Here is a 19,452-nt window from a genome sequence, read left to right on the forward strand (position 1 = left end):
CCTGTCCGTCCTCCCTGGACTGACCTATCCCCTTCCTAACTCCCTACGTACACTCACCTTTACTGGCTCCATCCCCGCCTCTTCGACCTGTTTGTTTCCTCTCCACCTATCCTCTCCTCTATCCATCTTCTATCTGCCTCCCACTCTCTCCCTATTTATTTCAAAACCCCCTTCCCCTCCCCTTTTCTGATGAAGGGTCTAGGCCCGAAACGTCAGCCTCTCTACTCCTATGATGCTGCTTGGCCTGCTGTGTTCATCCAGCCCTGCACCTTGTTGTCTCAGCTTAATTAGTATTTCTGCTGCCTAGCCACTGTTGGTGGTGAACATTGAAATCCCCCACCCAGCGTACATTTTGTGCCCTTGTCATCCTCAGAGCTTCCTCCAAATGTTGTTCATCATGGAGGAGTACCAATTCATCAGCTGAGGGAGGATGGTAAGTGGTAATCAGCAGGAGGTTTCCTTGACCATGTTTAACCTGAAGCCGTGAGAGTTCATGGGACAGACAGTCAATATTGAGAACTCCCAGAGAAACTCCCTCTTGACTGAATACCACTGTGCTGCCACCACTGCTAGGTCTGTCCTGCCGGCTAGACAGGACATACCCAACAATAGGGATGGTGGTGAGACATTTTCTATCAGGTATGATTCTGTGAGTATGACTGTGTCAGCCTGTTGCTTGACTAGTCTGTGACTAGCCTCCATATGTTAGTAAGGAGGAGTTTGCAGGGTCAACAGGGCTGTTTCTGAAGTTGGCTTTTCCAGTGCCTAGATTAATTTCGTGTGATCTGTCTGATTTAATTTCTTTCTGACTGTGTGGAGATTGATACAACTGAATGGCTTGCTAGGCCTTTTCAGAGGGCAATTGAGAGTCAACCACTGCTGTGGACCTGGAGTCACATCCCGGTGAGGATGACAGATTTCCTTCCCTGAAGGGCATTAGTGAACCAGATGGACTTTCTGACAATCAACAATGGTTTCATGGCCATTATTAGACTCTCAATTCCAGATTTTTTTGAAATGAATTCAAATTACCACATCTGTCATAGTGGGATTTTAACCCAGGTCCCCAGAACATTAGCTGAGCTCCTGGATTAATAGTCTAATGATAATGCCACTCGACCATCACCTCCCCTATTTGGTTTCTACTACACAGCCTTCCCTTAAGAAAACAATGATGACTGACCCTGATTATTTCATTCCTTTTCAAGTAACAGTTAATCATATCTTTCAACATTACATCTAGTAAATTATCATTACAGTGTGGAGCTGGAGGAACACAACAGGTCAGGCAGCAACAGAGGAGCAGGAAAGTCAATGTTTCGGGTTTACACCCTTCCTCAGGACTGGGGAGGGGAAGGAAGCTTAGAAATATGTTGATACACTATAATCAACAACACCTTCCGGTTGCTAACCATTTTAACTCCCCCTCCCACTCCCTTGGTAACATGTCCATCCTGGGCCTCCTCTAGTGTCACAATGACGCCACACATAAACTGGAGGAACAACACCTCATATTCCGCCTCGGGAGCTTACAGTCCGATGGCCTCAACATATAATTCACCATCTTCAAAAACTCCCCACCCCCGGCCTCATCCCATGTCCAACCCTCCGTCTCATCCTTGCTTCCTTGACCTGACACAACTTGTCCATCTTCTTTCTCAAGTATCTGCCCCACCCTTCCCACTGACCAATCCCCACTACCCTCTACCTGCATCCACTTATCACCATCCTGCCTTCCTTCCCCCAGGAAGGTCTGTTCCTATCTTCTATGTTTCTATCCCCAGAATTAGTAGGGGAGGGATGTAGTGATTAGAACCAGGTTCACTTCATTGGCTATGAGGTCATTGATTGGAGTTGTTAACCTGAGCCAATCAGGAAAGCCTTGGCCGACCAATATAACCAGGAGATTAGAATCTTCTCAGTTCAGGGGACTGATTTTGGGCTGGCTCTGTGCAGTTACTTTGCTTACCTGGCTCCTAACTTACCACCCTACCCACCTGACATGCTACCATCTTGACTGTAATCTCACTCTTGCATACTTACTTTTGCAGGAGCAGTGAAAGTGGTTCACTATGCTCCTGGATATTTAAATCACAGAGTATAGCAACTACTGCCATGAAACAGGCAAAGTGGTTTGATTTCCCCCATGACCATCCCCTACTACGTGGAATCTGTTTGGGTTCAAGTACACTCCGCATTGCTGAAGGAGCCATGTTTGGAATCTCCTGTCAGAAATGGAGAGTTCCATTTTACCAGAACCAAAGTCAGAGTGGATTGGTAATCCACGTGTGGTTGCCACTTATTGGAAAATCAGGCCCATTATGTCCATGGTGCACCATGCCAGTCATGTAATTGATCCCTTGGTAGTTCCAAAGGTATTGTAGCATTCCCTGTTCTTCAGAGAGCTATATAAAGTAGTGTCGTTAATGAATCATTTTGAGATTGTAGTATAAGCAGTATGGAGGTGGAAATGTTGTAGAGTCTGTGGATGTCCTGGAATATTTATTTACTGTCACTCTCAAGGAGTAGGAGGGTATAATAATAATATTAGATAACAAGCTGTTGGATGTAGTCCCTGTGGAATATAATTGCCAGTGTTGATCAGTTGCGCTAAATGGCCCACTTCTGTGTTTTAGACTTGATATAATGGAAAATAACTCCATGTAACTGTTGTTTTCCTTCTGAAAGCCATGCCTGAGGCTCAAACATCGCACCTTCAGCAGCCAGCTGTGTTAAGCCAGACACAGCCTGAGCACCCATCGGGAGAGGAGGCTCCGAGCAGAACGATTCCCACAGCCTGTGTCCGACCCACTCACCCGCTGCGCAGCTTTGCAAACCCCATGCTACCTCCTCCTATGACTGCACTGGAGCCCAAAGTTCCTTACACGCCTCTTCTCACCCAAACAGGTAAGCAGCAATGAGCCAACTGCTCTGATTACTTTGTGCGAATTACAGAGTGCAAATTTCCTTGACTGCTTTAAGGAATTTGATTGGAACAATGCTCAAATACTCAAATGTAAAAGGCATTTGAGTTTGAGTGATTGATTGATCTATTGATCCACTGTAAGAGCAATCTTACATCCTCTAGAAATCTGCAACAGTTTACAGATTCTGTAGATAATTCAAGTATTAAGGAGCTGTGATTGTTCTTTGTAAAACTGGAGAACAGTTATTAAAAACCTTTGGTCAGTTGCTCAGATCACCCCTGCATTTGTTTGGTATTAGTTTTACAAATACAATTTAGCATCAAAAGGACTGAATAAAAAGGATAGTGGAAGCAAGTAAAATTCCATTTAAGTTTAGCACTCTGTTAAACCATTGTTAATTGAGTGGTAAATCAAAAGCATGTATCATGATGGCTGCTTCTGATGCTTTGTCTGTGAAAGTATGTACAGAGATTGAGTGTATTCAATGCCATGAGTGGGTTTTGCAATAAGAACAGAAAATGCTGAAAATATACAACAGGCCGGCCACATCAAAGGACAGAGAAAGAGAGTTAGTGTTTCAGATCTTGTTTACTTTTATTCAGATAACATGAAAGGTCGTTGAACAGAAACAATAACTTGCCCTCTAGCCACAGCTAAAGCTGAACTGCTGAGTATTTCCTGAGCATTATATGCTTTTATTTTATTAGAAAGCTCAGTTCTCACGATCACCTCCATGACATTGAGAATATCTAGCCACTGATTGGAGGAAAGAAATTTCAGTGATTCTGGTTGAGGGTCACTTAATAACAGCTCAATGTGGTAGGGTGGGCCTTGAGATTTGTTTCCCTGCTGAGGTGGAGATCTGCAGGAGGTGAACGAGAAAATGGATCTGCTCATGCTATGGCCTGTACACCGTTTGCAAAGGCAGTGCAACCAGATAGCCACAGTGATCAATGCCAGATGAACTGGATCCAATTCCACAGAAAGGCCAATGACTTCACATCAGTGTTCAAGGTCAGAGAATGCATCATAAACTCAACAGTGGTCTTTCCGGAGGGAGGAGGGGAGCCTACAGCACAATGGCCTAAATGTGGACTTGACCAGTTTCAAAATCTCTCCAACCCCTGGCCTCATTCCATGACCAACCCTCCCTCTCATCCCCACCTCCTTGACCTGGCACAACCTGTCCATCTCCTCTCCCACCTATCTGCTCCTCCCACCTCACTGACCAATCCCCACCACTGCCTACCTGCACTCACCTATCACCATCCCACCTACCTTCCCCAGCCCCACCCCTCTTCTCTCTATTTATTTCGGAGCTCCCTTCCCCCTCCCCATTTGTGAAGAAGGGTCCTGACCTGAAACGTCAACTTTCCTGCTCCTCTGATGCTGCCTGTTCCTCCAGCTCCACACTGTGTTATCTCATGAACTCAACAGTGTGCTGTGGACCAAACCCCCATCACTCGCCTATAATCACCATTTATCAGGTTTCTTATCTAATACGCATTACTTTGCCATATCCTCACAGATTAACACTGTAGCAAACCTCACACCTGTCTCACAATTTGCACACACAGCCAACTACATAATCCTGACAATCACATCATCCAAATACATTTTCATTATGCACTTTGCAGTCTCTTGTAGGACAAAGTGGCAGAGTAATTGAGTTGAGGAGGAACTTCTTCACTCAAAGGGTTATAAATCTGTGGAATTCCCAGCCCAGTGATACAGTTGAGGCTACCTCATTGAATGTCTTTAAGGCAAAGATAGATAGATTTTTGTACAGTAAGGGAATGAAGGGTTATGGTGAGCATGCGGGTGAGTGGAGCTGAGTCCACAAAAAAGATCAGCCATGTTCTTATTGAATGGCGGAACAGGCCAAATGGGCCAAATGGCCTACTCTTGCTCCGATTTCTTGTGTTCTGATGTAATCAGGAGCAGCTGAAATACATTGTAAGAAGCAGACACAGTGGCACATCCTTTTCTACATGAAGAGACAATGATTACCTCATTGGAGGAGCCAATTGCAGATGTCTTTGCCAGCACTGGGCTGAAACAATCCAAGATCACACTGTCCTCATGACTAACCCATTGATTCCACATCGCAAACACTCATTCCAAAAGCACTTTTGATTTACCAGCTACTGAGGATTCTGTGAACATCAGCTCTTGCTTTTGCTTCACTTCCCCTTCATGAAACACAGTTATTGCCCTTGTTACCACCTCCTTTGAGAAGAGCAAGAGATGGAGAAGCAGGATAAGAGTAATAAAGAATATGAACTATCACTCACATTCACATGCATGGACGCCAGATCAGATGCTGACACTTCACTCACTTTTGAAATTGTATTAAAAGCATAATCTGCGTAGGGTGAGACGTCAGGTATGTCTGACCTGCAGCTGACAGAGCAGGAAAACACTACATACAGGCACCAGCTTTCCAGAGCCTCAGGTCACACACAAGTTCTGTCGCAGAAGACTCTGATGAGCATTTTGATTTGGTGGATTATGGAGTCTTCTTACCTAGCTCAAGCACAATCCACAACTTGGGCAGTACGGTGGCTTAGTGGTTAGCACTACTGCCTCACAGCGCCAGGGACCCGGGTTTGATTCCACCCTTGGGCGACTGTGTGGAGATTGCTCCCACAGTCCAAAGATGTGCAGGCTAGGTGGATTGACTATGGCTAAATTGCCTGTAGTGTCCAGGGGTGTGTAAATTAGGTGGATTAGCCATGGGAAACGTGGGGTTACAGGGATGGGTCTGGATGGGATGCTGTTCAGAGGGACCGTGTGGACTTGTTGGGCTGATTGGCCTGTTTCCACACTGTAGGCTTTCTATGAAAAGGCTGACTTGTATGCACAAGTTGGTCAGCCTGCCATTATGCCCACCCTGCAATCTGGAACTGACTTGAAGAGCTTGGAACCCATAGTTTGCAATTTGGAAATGATGGTCAAATCCATTGCATCTCCGTCAATACAACTGGATTTTATACTGTCCAGATATCTGTCATCTAACAGATTGCTAGGGATGCTACTACGCTCCATGGGAGTGGAAGTGGCCGCCTGGAGCATGAATCTGCTGGCCTCCCCGTGGATGACAGTGCTTGGGATCCCACCACCGCCACTCTGCCAGTGCCCCTGCTGATGCAATAGCTCAGAAAGCCACTGCTAAGTCTGAGATGTGACACATCTAAGTATTGGCATGCAGTCAGTGAGCAATGGCAAAGCCAGCAATCATTGCAAAGTCAAATGCTTACTCTGCCTGTTTCTGTCAGGGAACAGAGAATGCTGAACCTGGGTAACCTCTTCGATGCAACTGTGAACAGTAAACTGGGAAATGTTATTGAAATTGTTGGCATATGGCCGCAGTCACCTTCAGAGTCATTCCAATACTAACCATACCCTGATGTGAGTTCAAATCCCGCTCCTGAGGTTTGAATATGTTTTCTAGGTTGATACTCTGTAAACTCCTGAGTCAATACTGCCCAGCTGAAGATGTTAAACAGAGGCTCTGCCAGTCCTCTCAGGTGGTCTTAAATAGATCCAGCAGCACATTTTGAAGAGCAATTTATCCTCGAACTCTTGCTCTTTCCCCATTGCCCTGCAATTTTTTTCTTTTTCAGATGAGACCATTCCCTTTTTGAAAGTTTCAATTGACTACGCTTTCATCAGACTCTCAGGTCATGCACTCCAGATCATCATCACTCACTATATGAAAGCACTTTCCTCTGGTTACCATTACTTCTTTTGCCAATGATCTTTAACTTCTGTCCTCTGCGTTCAGTCGTTGCACAGGAGCTATTTCTCCCTATCAACTCAGTCCAGAACCCTCATGATTTTGAACACTTCAATCAAAAGTCCTCTCAATCTCCTCTTCTCTAAGAACAGTGCCAACTTCTCCATTCTAACAACATGACCGACGTTCCTGAAACTTGGATCATAATTCCCTGTTGTGATGAAGGTCAATAATTTTATCTTATGATTTGGATTCTAAGGTAGAGAAAAATGAGATTTTGTTTCATTTTAATTTCAGTAAAGGTGACTTTTTAAAAGCTCAAACATATTACCGTAGCAAAAAAAACAGCATTTCAAGAAGTCATGTGGCTTAAGCTACCTAGCCAAGGAAATTGTATTTTCTATGCTGAGATTTTACGATGCTGAGAGCGCCAGGTGGAGAGGCCAAATGCAAGTTCAATTCAGAAGGAAAGAGTCTTACTAGCAGAGGTGCTGTTTAACAGCCTTAAAGTAGTCAAAGCAGCAGGAAAAAGCATTGTTCTTTTTTCTTACTGATCTTACTCACTGAACTGTAAGTTAGCCTGTCTCTGTATCTCAGGAAGATGCGGTACGTGGTGGATACGTAGAATTTTACAGAAAAGGCACCTTTCACGAACTAGTCAAATAAGTAAGAAATTTTAGAGTGAAGATGAATGTCTGTAAAAGATGCCGTGAAGACAAAGGTGAATCTTTCTTTCTTTGCTGTTTATGACAAGACTTTTTTCAAATTGTCCATGTACTTCTATTTCTTTTCTTATGTGTAATAATCTTTGCTCTTTTGTGGAAAGTACATTGGCAGCCCCCTGTGAATATTGGCAACGGATGTATGGGAACACCAACACCACCCTGACTTAAAAATATAATACTGTTCCTTAAGTTTTGCTGGGGTCAAAATCATGGAAGCTCCTTTCTAAGAGCACTGTGGCTGTACCTAGACCCCAAGGACTGCAACAGTTCAAGAGGGTATCCCACCATCATCTTCCACGGATCCACAGAAGTGAGAATGACATTGCGGGGTTGGCTGGGTAATATGTGCCTTTGTCATGTCCAATGTTTAGACTGAAGTTGATTGGAACTTAATTAATCAGTCTCTGTTTTAAACAAGTAATATATAGATCCAGGATAGCCAAAAGTGATTTATCGATTTTTTTTTTTCAATGATTACAAAATCAGTGTAAGTCATGATTCAGTGCACTCCATCTGAATGCAGGCTAAGCGTCCATTTATCTCTCACTGACATTTGAGATTACTTACAAGATTGACCAAGTTTCCACTTGCCACGAATGTTATCAGTTGATGATGTAATAAAATGCCTCATCCATCAAAGGCTCAATTATTCCAAATAAACAAATTGGATATTCTTATGGCCCAGCTGGCAAGCACTGAACTGGAACACCCTGCTTTTAATCTCCCATGCATCTCCTTGGCCAAGCAGGAAAGGGTTGAATGAGAAATGCTAAAAATGGGGAACCTGGCTCTGAGCCACCATGTTTTTAATGGGTGTACTAAGCAAAAACAGCTTAGGCCAGCTCCAAGGCCCCAACTGAAAGCTAGCTTGTGGCATAATTAAGGTTTCAACATTGATGATCTTATGAACGCAACATCATTCTGAGATCTGGTGATGGAAGCATAAACCATTGGCAAATAACACTCGTATCTAAAACTCTAATCCTTTTATGAACTCCCATTACACATGAATGAACAGACAAACACACTGGGGGGAAAAAAGACATTGTTGTAGGCAGAAAAAGAAACTGGAAAGTCAGTTCATTTGGCCTTTGCTTTCTGATTCTGATGTTGAACTAGCCAGGACTCGGTTATCTTCCTCTGGAAACTTCTACTGGTTTATAAGAATTACAGATTGATGACTGATTCACTTCGAAAATATCTCTGATTTGTGAATTCCAAATTCATTGCTTACAGCAGCTGCTTCAGGAAAGGTAACTGGCTTTCTTCAAATTTAAACTGAGTTTCTTTTACTGCAGAGAACAGGCAGCTTCTGATGGGGAGAACAACAGCACACCTGCTGTCTTTCTCTCTCTCCCTCTGTCTCTGTGTCTCTGTAACTTGTTTCTAGTTCTCAGTTTATTGAGAACCAATCAGCTTCTCTTCAGCTCCTGATTGTCTGCACGTTGCAAAATCCTGTAGCCACACTAAAATAGAGTTCACAACATATATTGAAATATTTGCCTTGAATTTATGCAGCCATCCTGGTAAATCTTTGTGTTTTTATAAAACAGTTCTTTCTCATTGCTGTACTCAGTTTTTGAAAACACAAAAGTAAAGACACTGTTCTTGTACTCTGAACCCACCTTAAACATTGCTATTTATTAGTCTAGTAGTGTCCATTTCTCCCAATCCTTTGTCCACCTTGTTTCACATTTCTAACGCCACATGCTGGTTCATTTCCCCTGGTAAGATCATTTAAACCCTCCTGAAAAGCACTAAAAACTGCCTAAATAACAATGGCATATTGGGCCCTGCTTTGTTGAGGTGATTGGTCTCCAACCACATATTCATCTGCTCTGTGATTTTATTTCTATGTTCACAAGTGCATGGCACTGGAAATAAACCAGGGGTTACTACCTTTGAAGTGGTTACTAGTGTCCTTCTTAGCACCCTAAAATCTCTGCTTTGAAACCAATACAGAAATTCAGTATAGTACAAAAAGAACTAGAAATAAATTTTCAAAATATAAGTGAGCAAAGAAATGCTGGTCCCATGTACACATAACCCTAAAGGTGCCTGGTCAAGTAACAAAGATAGTTAAAAGAAAGTGAGGGATTATACCATAGTGATCATGCTGGATATATTTGGAGCCCACTGGAATGTTGTGGATAGTTCTAGGCTCTACACTTCAGGAAAGATGTCAAAGCATTGGAAAGATTGGAGAGAAGGTTTATTGGTATGTTACTAGAGATGAAGAACTTGAGTTATGAGGAAAGGTTAATAGTCAACCACATTGCTGTGGGTCTGGACTTGTGTAGGAAAGACCAGGGAAGGATGGTAGATTGCCTTTTCTAAAACCCATTGGTGAACCAGATGTGTTTTAGTGACAATCGATTAATGGTCATGATTAATGAGACTAGCTTTTATTTTCAGATTTAGGAATTCAGTTTAAATTCCACCCACTTCCAGAGTGGGATTTGAACCCATGTTCAAAACATTACAACGTGGGTGTAAGGAATGTCAGATCAGTCATGATCCTATTGAATGGCAGAGCAGGCTTAAGGGGCCAAAAGGCCTACTCCTGTTTCTATTCCTTATGGTCTTATGGTCTAACATTAACCTATATTTCTAGATTTCTAGTCCAGTGACATTACCATTACACCATACTACAATCTTACCAGGGATCTGGGACTTTGGTTATGAGGTGAGGATGGAAAAGTTAGACTGTTCTCCTTTGAAATGAGGTGACCAAATGAAGGTTTCAGGTTAGTGACAGGTTTTCATCACATAAATAGTTAGAAAAAATTCCCTCTGTTGAATGGGACAATAAGATCACGGATTCAAAATCATTGACTAAAGACTGAGAAGGGGAATGAGGAGAATGATTTCAGTCAGACAGTTGTGCGAACTCATGTAGAACGTTCTATGTGTTAAAGTGATGGACGTTGATTCCATCAGTAATTGAAAAAAACAAAAGATCAGGCCATTGCAAGGTGGAAACAAATAGAAAATGAAAACATTTTTCACATTTTTACTTTGTCACTGTTTTCATTTGGGATGTTTTTTTGACATCGAATGCATTTGTCAGCAAATCAGGCTACACAGCAGCTTCCTTAGTTATCTCAAGGCTCCACATCAATTAGATTTGTGGTTGGATCCCTCTGTGGGTCGACTTCTACTGATTTTACTGTATGTTCACCCAAGCTACTGATGCCTTAAGACAGGTTACTTATTATTGTTGTCATATGATCACCACCAGTGAGTGCAGTACCATGAACAGCATGCATGTAATTCTTGGCTGTGTGAGAGCCCCCCAGTGAATAGAGTTGTAACTCGCAGTCAGCAAAGTGGATGGCCCATTCAGCAGTGGCTTTGGGAAGTCTGTCCAGTTTCAACGTGAGTAAATCCCAGCTTAAATGGCTGTCAGGTTACTCAGAGGCTGCCTATCAGGGCCCAACCTAATTGTGGGCATTGAGCATAGAGTACAGGAGCGACTCTGGCAAATCACAGATCGGAAAAGCTTTTTTTCTGATGAAGGGTCTAAGCTGAAACGTCAGCCTTTCTGCTCCTATGATGCTGCTTGGCCTGCTGTGTTCATCCAGCCCTGCACCTTGTTGTCTCGGATTCTCCAGCATCTGCAGTTTCTACTATCTCGGAAAAGAATAGACTGCAGCTAGTGATTTACATTCTCTTTATGGAGCCTAAAGGAATATTCTTGCTCCTTCAGGTCTCTCAAATAAAAGTTATAAAATTACTTGAAAAGGAATCTTTTGTTTTCAAACCTGGTTAATGCAATCAGTGTAGCCACTATAGGAATTCTGCTCTTTCCAAGTTCAATTAGAGTCAAGCTACTAGTGGAACATAGTCCAAGCTACTTGTGTGTGAAGTTCCTGCCCGACTCAGGTAACCAGTTAATGTTCTTAATATAGATGCTGATGGTGAGCCTTTTTACACTGAATCCTACACTAAACTAACATTTTGTTATGTGTTGGTGGGATGGACACATTCTTGAATGAAGGCAATAAATTCTGACCAACCACTGAAGCCACATCATTGAATGAATAAAACAAAACTTATTGTCTATCCCTTACTGCCCTTGAGAGAGTGGTGGTGAGCCATATCTTGAACTACTACAATCAAGGTGGTGTGGGACATGGGAGTACATCAGGACCCAATAATCCGGGATCTAGTGAGCTCAGGCTCTTGGGCTAGAGGTGGGGTTGGAGGCCTGTGCCAGGAGTAACACTGGGGCCATGGATTTCTCTCTCTGCCTTTGATGAATGTAGACCTGCAATGCTATTATAGAAGGAATCCCTGGATTTAATTCAGTGACACAGAACAAATTGATTGTGTGGGACTTGGGGAATCTGATACTGGTGATAATCCCACTTTTGCTCCAATGATCATTCAGCTTTGTTGGGTCGGTAAAATTAGTCAAACAAAGCTCAGTAAAGTGATGGAAGGTGTCATAAACAGAGCTACCAAGCAGCACCTGGTCAGCAATAACCTGTTCAGTGATGCCCAGTTCTTGTCCCGCCAGAGCCAGTGACCATCACTGAATACCCCACTATCAACCTCCTTGGGGTTATCATTGACCAGAAATTCAACTGGACTCACCATATTAACAGAGTGGCTACAAGAGCAGGCCAGAAGCTGGGAATACTGTGGCAAATAACTCGTCTCCTGACTCCTCAAAGCCTGTCCACCATCTACAAGGCACAAGGAGTGTGATGGAATACTCCCCACTTGCCTGGATGAGTGCAGCCCCAACAACACTCAAGAAGCTTGACACCATCCAGGTCAAAGCAGCCGCTTGACTGGCACTACATCCACAAGTATCCATTCCGTCCACCACTGAAGCTCAGTAGCAGCAGTGTGTACTATCTACAAGATGCACTGCAGAAATTCACTAATGATCTTCAGACAGCACCTTCCAAACCCACAACCACTTCCATCTAGAAGGACAAGGGAAACAGATTCATGGGAAGACCACCACTTGCAAGTTGCCCTCCAAGCCACTCACCATCCTGGCTTGAAAATATATCACCGTCACTTCAGTGCCACTGGATCAAAATCCTGGTATTCCTTCCCTCAGGGCATTGTGGGTCAACCTGCGGCAGTTCAAGAAGATAGCTCACCACCACCTTCTCAAGGGCAACTAGAGAAGGGCAAAAAGTTCTGGCTCAGCCAGTGACACCCATGTCCCACAAGTGAATTTAAAAAAAAAAACTCACCTGCAGAATTTTAAGCCTATTGCTCAAACGTTAAAGTTGTATTATTGTGGTTACTAAACAACCTGCTTGGAAGAAATGCTTCACATTATCTTAGACCATTTAATTAGTCTATTTTCTAAACAACTAACACATAGATTACAAGATAACAGGAAGGGGATAAAATCTGCTGAAATTAAGTGTTTCTAATCAGCACAAGTAATGATTTGGTGAACTTTGATTATGTAGTCATTTATCTTAGTCGCACAGTTTGCTACAGTTGGGAAAGCAACCCCTTGTACAGAAGGCATATCTTTATGCTGCATCTGTTTTATCAATGTATGCTGTTTTCTCTTCCCCAACATTAAACTGTATTTCAGTAAATCTTGCTCCCAACTGTAACCTTTTCATTCTTACATTGATCAATATGTCAGTAAGCATGAAAGAACTAAAAAGCACTTTAACAAATGTGGAGAAATTGAGTTTGATTTTCCCACCTCATAAACTACAAAATGGTCCGAATAGTCTCAATTGTGGCAAAATGCACAAAAAGTCAACTCATTCCTGCTCATCTTTATTGTCACAAAGTTGTTTATCCTTGATAATCTAAATCTTTCAACATATCCCTACATTGCACCCCCTCAAAACCCTACAATTCATCATCAGAATGTCTGAAGCACTTCTACAAATCTGATACATAAGCAAACTCCTAATAATTCAGTCAGTTGACTTACTATCTTTCCTGATCCTTTGCAACATCAATGAAATGTAAGGCTGTACCTTATTGAATCTGAGTTGCTGATACAGACTATGTCTTTGAGGATTTTTATAAGGAATCCAAGCATATAGGTCAACTTACAGAACAACCTATCCATCATTAAGGGCTAAATTGTGCCGGTTCCCCTGATCTCAGCATCTGTATTGCCTAAATGGGCTTCTGATATAAATTTATCAAGTATACTTTGAAGCATAAATTTCACTGAGCTTTTTCTACACTTTTTCTTGGGGTGTGAAAGTTACTGGCAAGTACATATTGCTGTTTCTTCTTGAGAAGGTGACCTATGCCTGCTTGAACTGCAGCAATTCATCTGGTGAAGGTAATACCGCAGATGTATTTGTTAGGGAGTTCCGGGGTTACTCGTACAGTGACAGTGAAGGAAGATCTACACATATGGAAGTCAGGTTGCTAGAGGGAAATGCTGAGATGATGGCATTTCCATTTGCCTGCTGCCCATTGCTTTGGATTTGAGCATGTGGGTTTGAGGAGCTGCCAAAGAAGCTTTGGTGACTTTTTGCAGTGATTCTTGTAGTTGCTGCATATTGAATTTGCAGCACACCAGAGCGGAAGGAAGAGATGGTTGTGCTAGAGCTTGGACTGCCAATGCAAGTGGCCAGTTTGTTCTAATAGTGATGATGCTGTCTTGTGTAATTGTTTCTTTTGGAATTTTCTGTTGATGTATTTTGTACCTGTTACTGAAAGTTCCCAGTGGCACGTTATTGCAAGAAACTGCAGATGCTGGAATTCAGAAACAAAATCAGACATTGCTGGAGAAACTCAGCAGATTTGGCAGCATCTGTGCAGAGGAAGCAGACATTACATTTTGGGTCAAGTGACCCCTTCTTCAGAACTTCTTTGCTCATTATTGCAAATAGTTAATGCTTGCGCATACTTTTGATTAGAATAGATGTCCCAACTCCCTCATTTTCTTAACTAAGCCATGAAATTGTCTGGCTGAGTCACCTTGTTGTCAGTGGCCCAGCTAGCCAATGCCAAACTCTTGCACTGAGAGTGATGTTAGATATGAAGAAAAGAGCACGGCAATAAGAAAATATGAATCCCAGGGAAAGCTTATCACCACCTATGCTAGTGTCAGTCACTTTTTTCTGTGATATTGTCAACTTGTTGCTAAAACATTTGCCTACCCTGTGATTCAGATATATCAATAAGAGGCTTGTTCTCAACAGTAAATGAATGGTATAGAATTTTTCTATTTTAAACAGCTCTTTAAATATTTTAAGGAGAAGGTAGACAGATTACTGATTATCAAAGGGATGAGAGATTATTGGGGATATGCAGGAATATACAATTTGACATTAAGATCAGATCACCCATGACCTTATTGAATGGTGGAGCAGGCTCATAGAATCTTGTGACTCACTGTTTCTTGTTCATATGTTTGTATATTTGCAGCTTCCCAGAAATGTTAGTGAACCAAGGATATAGTGAGAGAGAGAAATTGTAGTAAAGTAGTCTTAGTAAGTAAATAGTGCTAGGGAAATTAATGAGATTGAGGGCTGACAAATCAGCATGGTCTAATTCGACATTCCAGAGTACTAAAGGAAGTGGCCCTGAAAACTTTGGATACATTTCTTCTGAAGAAGGGTCACTGGAAACATTAACACTGATTTCTGTCCACAGATGCTGCCAGACCTGCTGGGTCTTTCCAGCAATTTTGGTTTTTGTTTCAGATTTGTATATGTTTGTGAGCTGTAAGGAACATGCAAGGAGGCTTCAGGATGATTAATACAAATTAAGTGTGCAGGCAAATACGTAGCAGATGGAGTCCAAATGACTAAATGTCAAGTTATATACTTTGGTGTGAAAAACAGAAAGGAAGGGCATTATTGAAATAGTGAAATATTGGGAAGTGTAAAGGTTCAAAAGGATCTGGTTGTCCTTGTAGACCAGCTAATGAAAGGAGACGCACAGGAGTAGTGAACAATTAGAAAGGCAACTGGAAAGGCAAACGGTATAGGATTTGAGTTAAGAAGTCGGGATGCCTTACTGCAGTAATAGAAAGCCTTCGTGAAACCACACCTGGAATATTGCAAAGTTAGAAGTCACACAACACCAGGTTATAGTCCAACAGATTTATTAAAATCTCAACCTTTCCGAGCACTGCGCCTTCATCAGGTGAAGGACCAGCGCTCCAAAAGCTTATGATTTCAAATAAACCTGTTGGATATAACCTGGTGTCACGTGACTTCTGACTTTGTCCACTTCTGCCCAAAACCAGCGCCTCCCCATCATGGAATATTGCAAGCGGTTTTGGTCTCCCTATCAAAGAAAAAAACACACTTGCCATAGAGGGAGTGCAGAGGAGCTTCACTAGGCTGATACTGGGATGGCAGGACTGTTCTGTGAGGAGAGATTGATTAAAGTGGGGCCTGTATTCACTAGCGTTTAAAAGGATGAGAGGGAATCTGATTGAAATGTAAAAACAGGGCTAGACAGACTAGATGCAGGGAAGATATTCACCCTGATTGAGCAGTCTAAAACTAGAGGTCATATTTTCATAGTATGGAGTAGACATTTAGGACTGAGATGAGGAAATATTTCTTCACTCAAATGGTAGTAAACCTATAGAATTCTCTGCCACAGAATGACATGGAGACTAAGTGATCAAATATATTCAAGAAAGGATCAGCATTGTCCTTGTTCTTTGAATCACTCCTGAAACCCCATCCTGCAAAAACAAATGGAGGAGTGCAGTTGGGAGGTGGGCGTGGGGGAGGGTGATATTGGGTTGGGCAGTGATATGAAGGATAGCCTGATCGTGAACTCAGGCAGTTGATGTGTATTGTCTCTCTGCTCAGTCTGAGTGAAAAGCAGACCAGCAAGATTTAAGCGGGGCCCAATCAATGGTTCAAGTCATTGACTGCCTCTTGCTGACAAGAAGTTCAACTTACCTGAACAATTGCCCTGTTCCAAGTTAAAATCCACCCTTTTATCTTTTCAATAACGCTTCTTCTTTATTCATTCTTTGGCTGTGGACCTGACTGGCAAGGCCTGTGTTTATTATCCATCCTTATTGACTAACTTTTTCTTGAAAAGGTGTTGGGTATGATTAGTCTTCTCTCTTGCTTAGAATGATGAAATCTGAGCCATTCTAGTAGATTCTGACATGGTCAAGAAGGTTCCAGTTCTGTCTTACTCAGCAGAAAATGGGCAGCTTGCTGTGATTAGCACTGTTTTCGTTATTCTATGAATGGTACAAGAATAACTGTAGTTAGAGCTGCAGGTTAAAATCAATAATCTGTTGCTTTTTCTCAAGCCAAAAGGGAAGCCATCTGCAGAAGCATTCCTCCTGTATTTACTGATACTGCACAATGTAATGAAAGGGAAAATACTCGCATCCATAAGGCACCTTTCATGACTGGAAGGTATAAAATCCCTACAGCAGGCTATTTGGCCAGTCAGCTTAGCATGGCCAATCCACCAAACCTGCACATCTAGGCCTGAAACGTCAGCTTTCCTGCTCTTCTGATGCTGCTTGGCCTCTTGTGTTCATCCAGCTCTACACCTTGTTACTGCACATCTTTAGACTGTGGGAGGAAACCGGAGCATCCGGAGGAAATCCACACAGACATGGGAAGAATGTGCAAACTCCGCCCAGACAGTCACCCGAGGGTGGAATCGAACCTGGATCCGTGGCATTGAGAGGCAGCAGTGCTAATCACTGAGCCACCACACCACCCTAAAATATTCAATAACTACACCAGGAAAAAAATCTTAAAGTACCTTACAGTCAATTAACTACTTTTGAAGTATGGCCACTATTAAGTACATAATTTGTGCAGGTATGTTAATAGCATTGTTGATCCTTGTAATTGAAATGTGTGAGGACCATGCCTTCTATCTTTCCTTGGAAATAAACTGCCAGTGTTCCCGGAGAATGGTGTAATGGCAGAGCAGACTCGACAGGCTGAAATATCTACTCCTACTCTTCATTCTTATGTTCGTAATGTTTTCATTAATGGAATGAAAGTATTGCTGGCTAGGCCAGTATTTATTGTCCATCCTTAAATAACTGAGAAGATGGCAATGTGTCACCTTCTCAAACCCTTGCAGTCCATGTGGTCTCGGGACACCCAGCGGGCAGCTTGGGAGAGAATTCCAGGGCTTTGATCCAGTGATAGTGAAGGAACGGTGATGTATTTCTAAGTCAGGATGGTGAGTGACTTAAAGAGAAACTCTCAAATGGTGGTGTGTCCTTGTATCTGCTCTCCTTGTCCTGCCTGTGAGGAAAGATAGTGAAGGAGTATGACTATTGTCAGGTTATTGCAAGACAAGTCTGTGGGAAAACTCTCCCAATTTTACCGCAATGATCCATTTGTTAGTAAAGAGGACTTTATAGGATTGACAGGGCTAGCTGTGTTATCAATGGTTGATGCTGTGTGGTCTGTCTGCTTTCATCCTTTCTGTTATTTTCTGTGACAATTTGATACAACTGAGAGGCTTGCTAGGATATTTCAGAAGGCAGCTAAGAGTCAATCTAACTGAACGCTGTAGTCCCCTAGTGTCTGTGTACAAGTATTCCCCAAGAGAGCAATAATTTCTGATGAAGGGTGTCCTGGACATTCACCAGCTTTTTCTTTTCAGATGTGAATTGATCTGATGTGTATTGCCAGCATTAAACATCACATACACAAATTTGAAACTTAGCTTTATAGAGTTTTGTTAGGTAAGGGGTATTGAGGGAGTTTGAGTGAATGGTGATGAATGAAGTTGGGGTACAGATTATTCAGGATTTAATCAAACAGGCTGGAGAGGTGTTATGGCTTGCTTCTAATAATATACACAATCCCTTGCCTCCCTTGGTTTATGCATTTAGCGCTCTCCTCCTGCTACCTGTTAAATTAATGCAACAGTGAAAAGCCAACCATGTATGTCAAAATGTATAAGCAAAGCAGCAGTAAATGTGTTGATGTATTAAATGCCAGCTTGCCTGTTGTCAGGCAAAATAACAACTTCAAAAGGAGAGAAATTTATCCCCAAGGAAGTTTATTTGTAAGATGTTAATTGAAAATGGCAAAAGCCATTCTTCATTTTACTTCCTACTTTCTGGCCCAGACAGACCAGAATTACAATCCTACTCACTTGCCGAAGAGGAGTTGATGAAGATGTTTCTCGAATGTGGGTGCTGTGTGCTGTGGTACCCTGCCAGGCACTTCAGAGAGCCAATTATTTTGCAAATAGCAAGAACAAACTAGATTGGCAGGTTAGGAACTCAAATCTTGACATATGGATTAGAAAGCAAACTCTGACATATGATAATATGCTGTCACCTCAGCTGAAACCTTTCACCCTGGAAGGTTACAAACTTGCTCCATTGTGATGAGTAAGTATGGGTTCGAGGAGATGGATTCTACCCTGTACAATGAGATTGACTTAGACTCATTTCTGATGATTTTGTTTACCTTTTTTATCTGGAACTTGTGTCCACTGTTACTTGCACAGGATTATGTTTGTGATGAAACTCCCAACATTTTGAATTTCTTTCTGGCCATAAAGTTGACGTGTTGACTGTCAGTATCACAATAATAAAGGGCAAGGATAGTTTAATTTCTGCAGCGAATTAAAACCAAAATTGTTGCTATCAGCTTCATTTCCAGGGCTTTGTGTGAACAGGTCTTCAATGTACAGCTTCATTTAGCAGCTTGGCTAGCTGCAGTTAAAGAAATAATACGAAAAAGAATAATACCAAAAACATGCAAAAATATGTTTGCCCTTATAATTTTGTTCTGTATTTGAATTTAAAGTTCTCATAGAGCTCTCTAGCCATTGGATTTGTGTTAAGGTGAACTATATAGTAAATTCTCCTTGGACCAGTCATTATCTACACTTAAGTCTGACTGCTCCCTCGGCACAACTCAACTGAATGACATAGCAAGAAGATGGAATACACGGGTGAATTTCACAGCCACCAGCAGTGGCCTTGTCCACCATCCAGAAAGCTGATGGTAATTCCGCCACAGATGTAGTGATTGTAACAAAGTCAGCCAGGTGGACTTCCTTTATTACGAGTTAACACAGTGTGGAACTGGAGGAACGGAGCAGGAAAGCTGACGTTTCGGGTCAGGACCCT

General features: G+C 42.2%; 1 protein-coding gene across 1 annotated transcript in view; it reads left to right on the forward strand.

Moving 5' to 3' along the window:
- LOC109932277 (netrin receptor DCC) overlaps positions 1–19,452 on the forward strand; it is a 590,638-nt gene that overhangs the window by 560,515 nt on the left and 10,671 nt on the right. Inside the window, exon 23 of the mRNA XM_048603985.1 lies at positions 2,689–2,907. Within this exon, the coding sequence (XP_048459942.1) occupies positions 2,689–2,907 (219 nt within the window). The remainder of the gene's footprint in view (positions 1–2,688; positions 2,908–19,452) is intronic.

Source organism: Rhincodon typus, chromosome 1 (assembly GCF_021869965.1).
Source record: "Rhincodon typus isolate 14 chromosome 1, sRhiTyp1.1, whole genome shotgun sequence".
Taxonomy (NCBI): Eukaryota; Metazoa; Chordata; class Chondrichthyes; order Orectolobiformes; family Rhincodontidae; genus Rhincodon; species Rhincodon typus.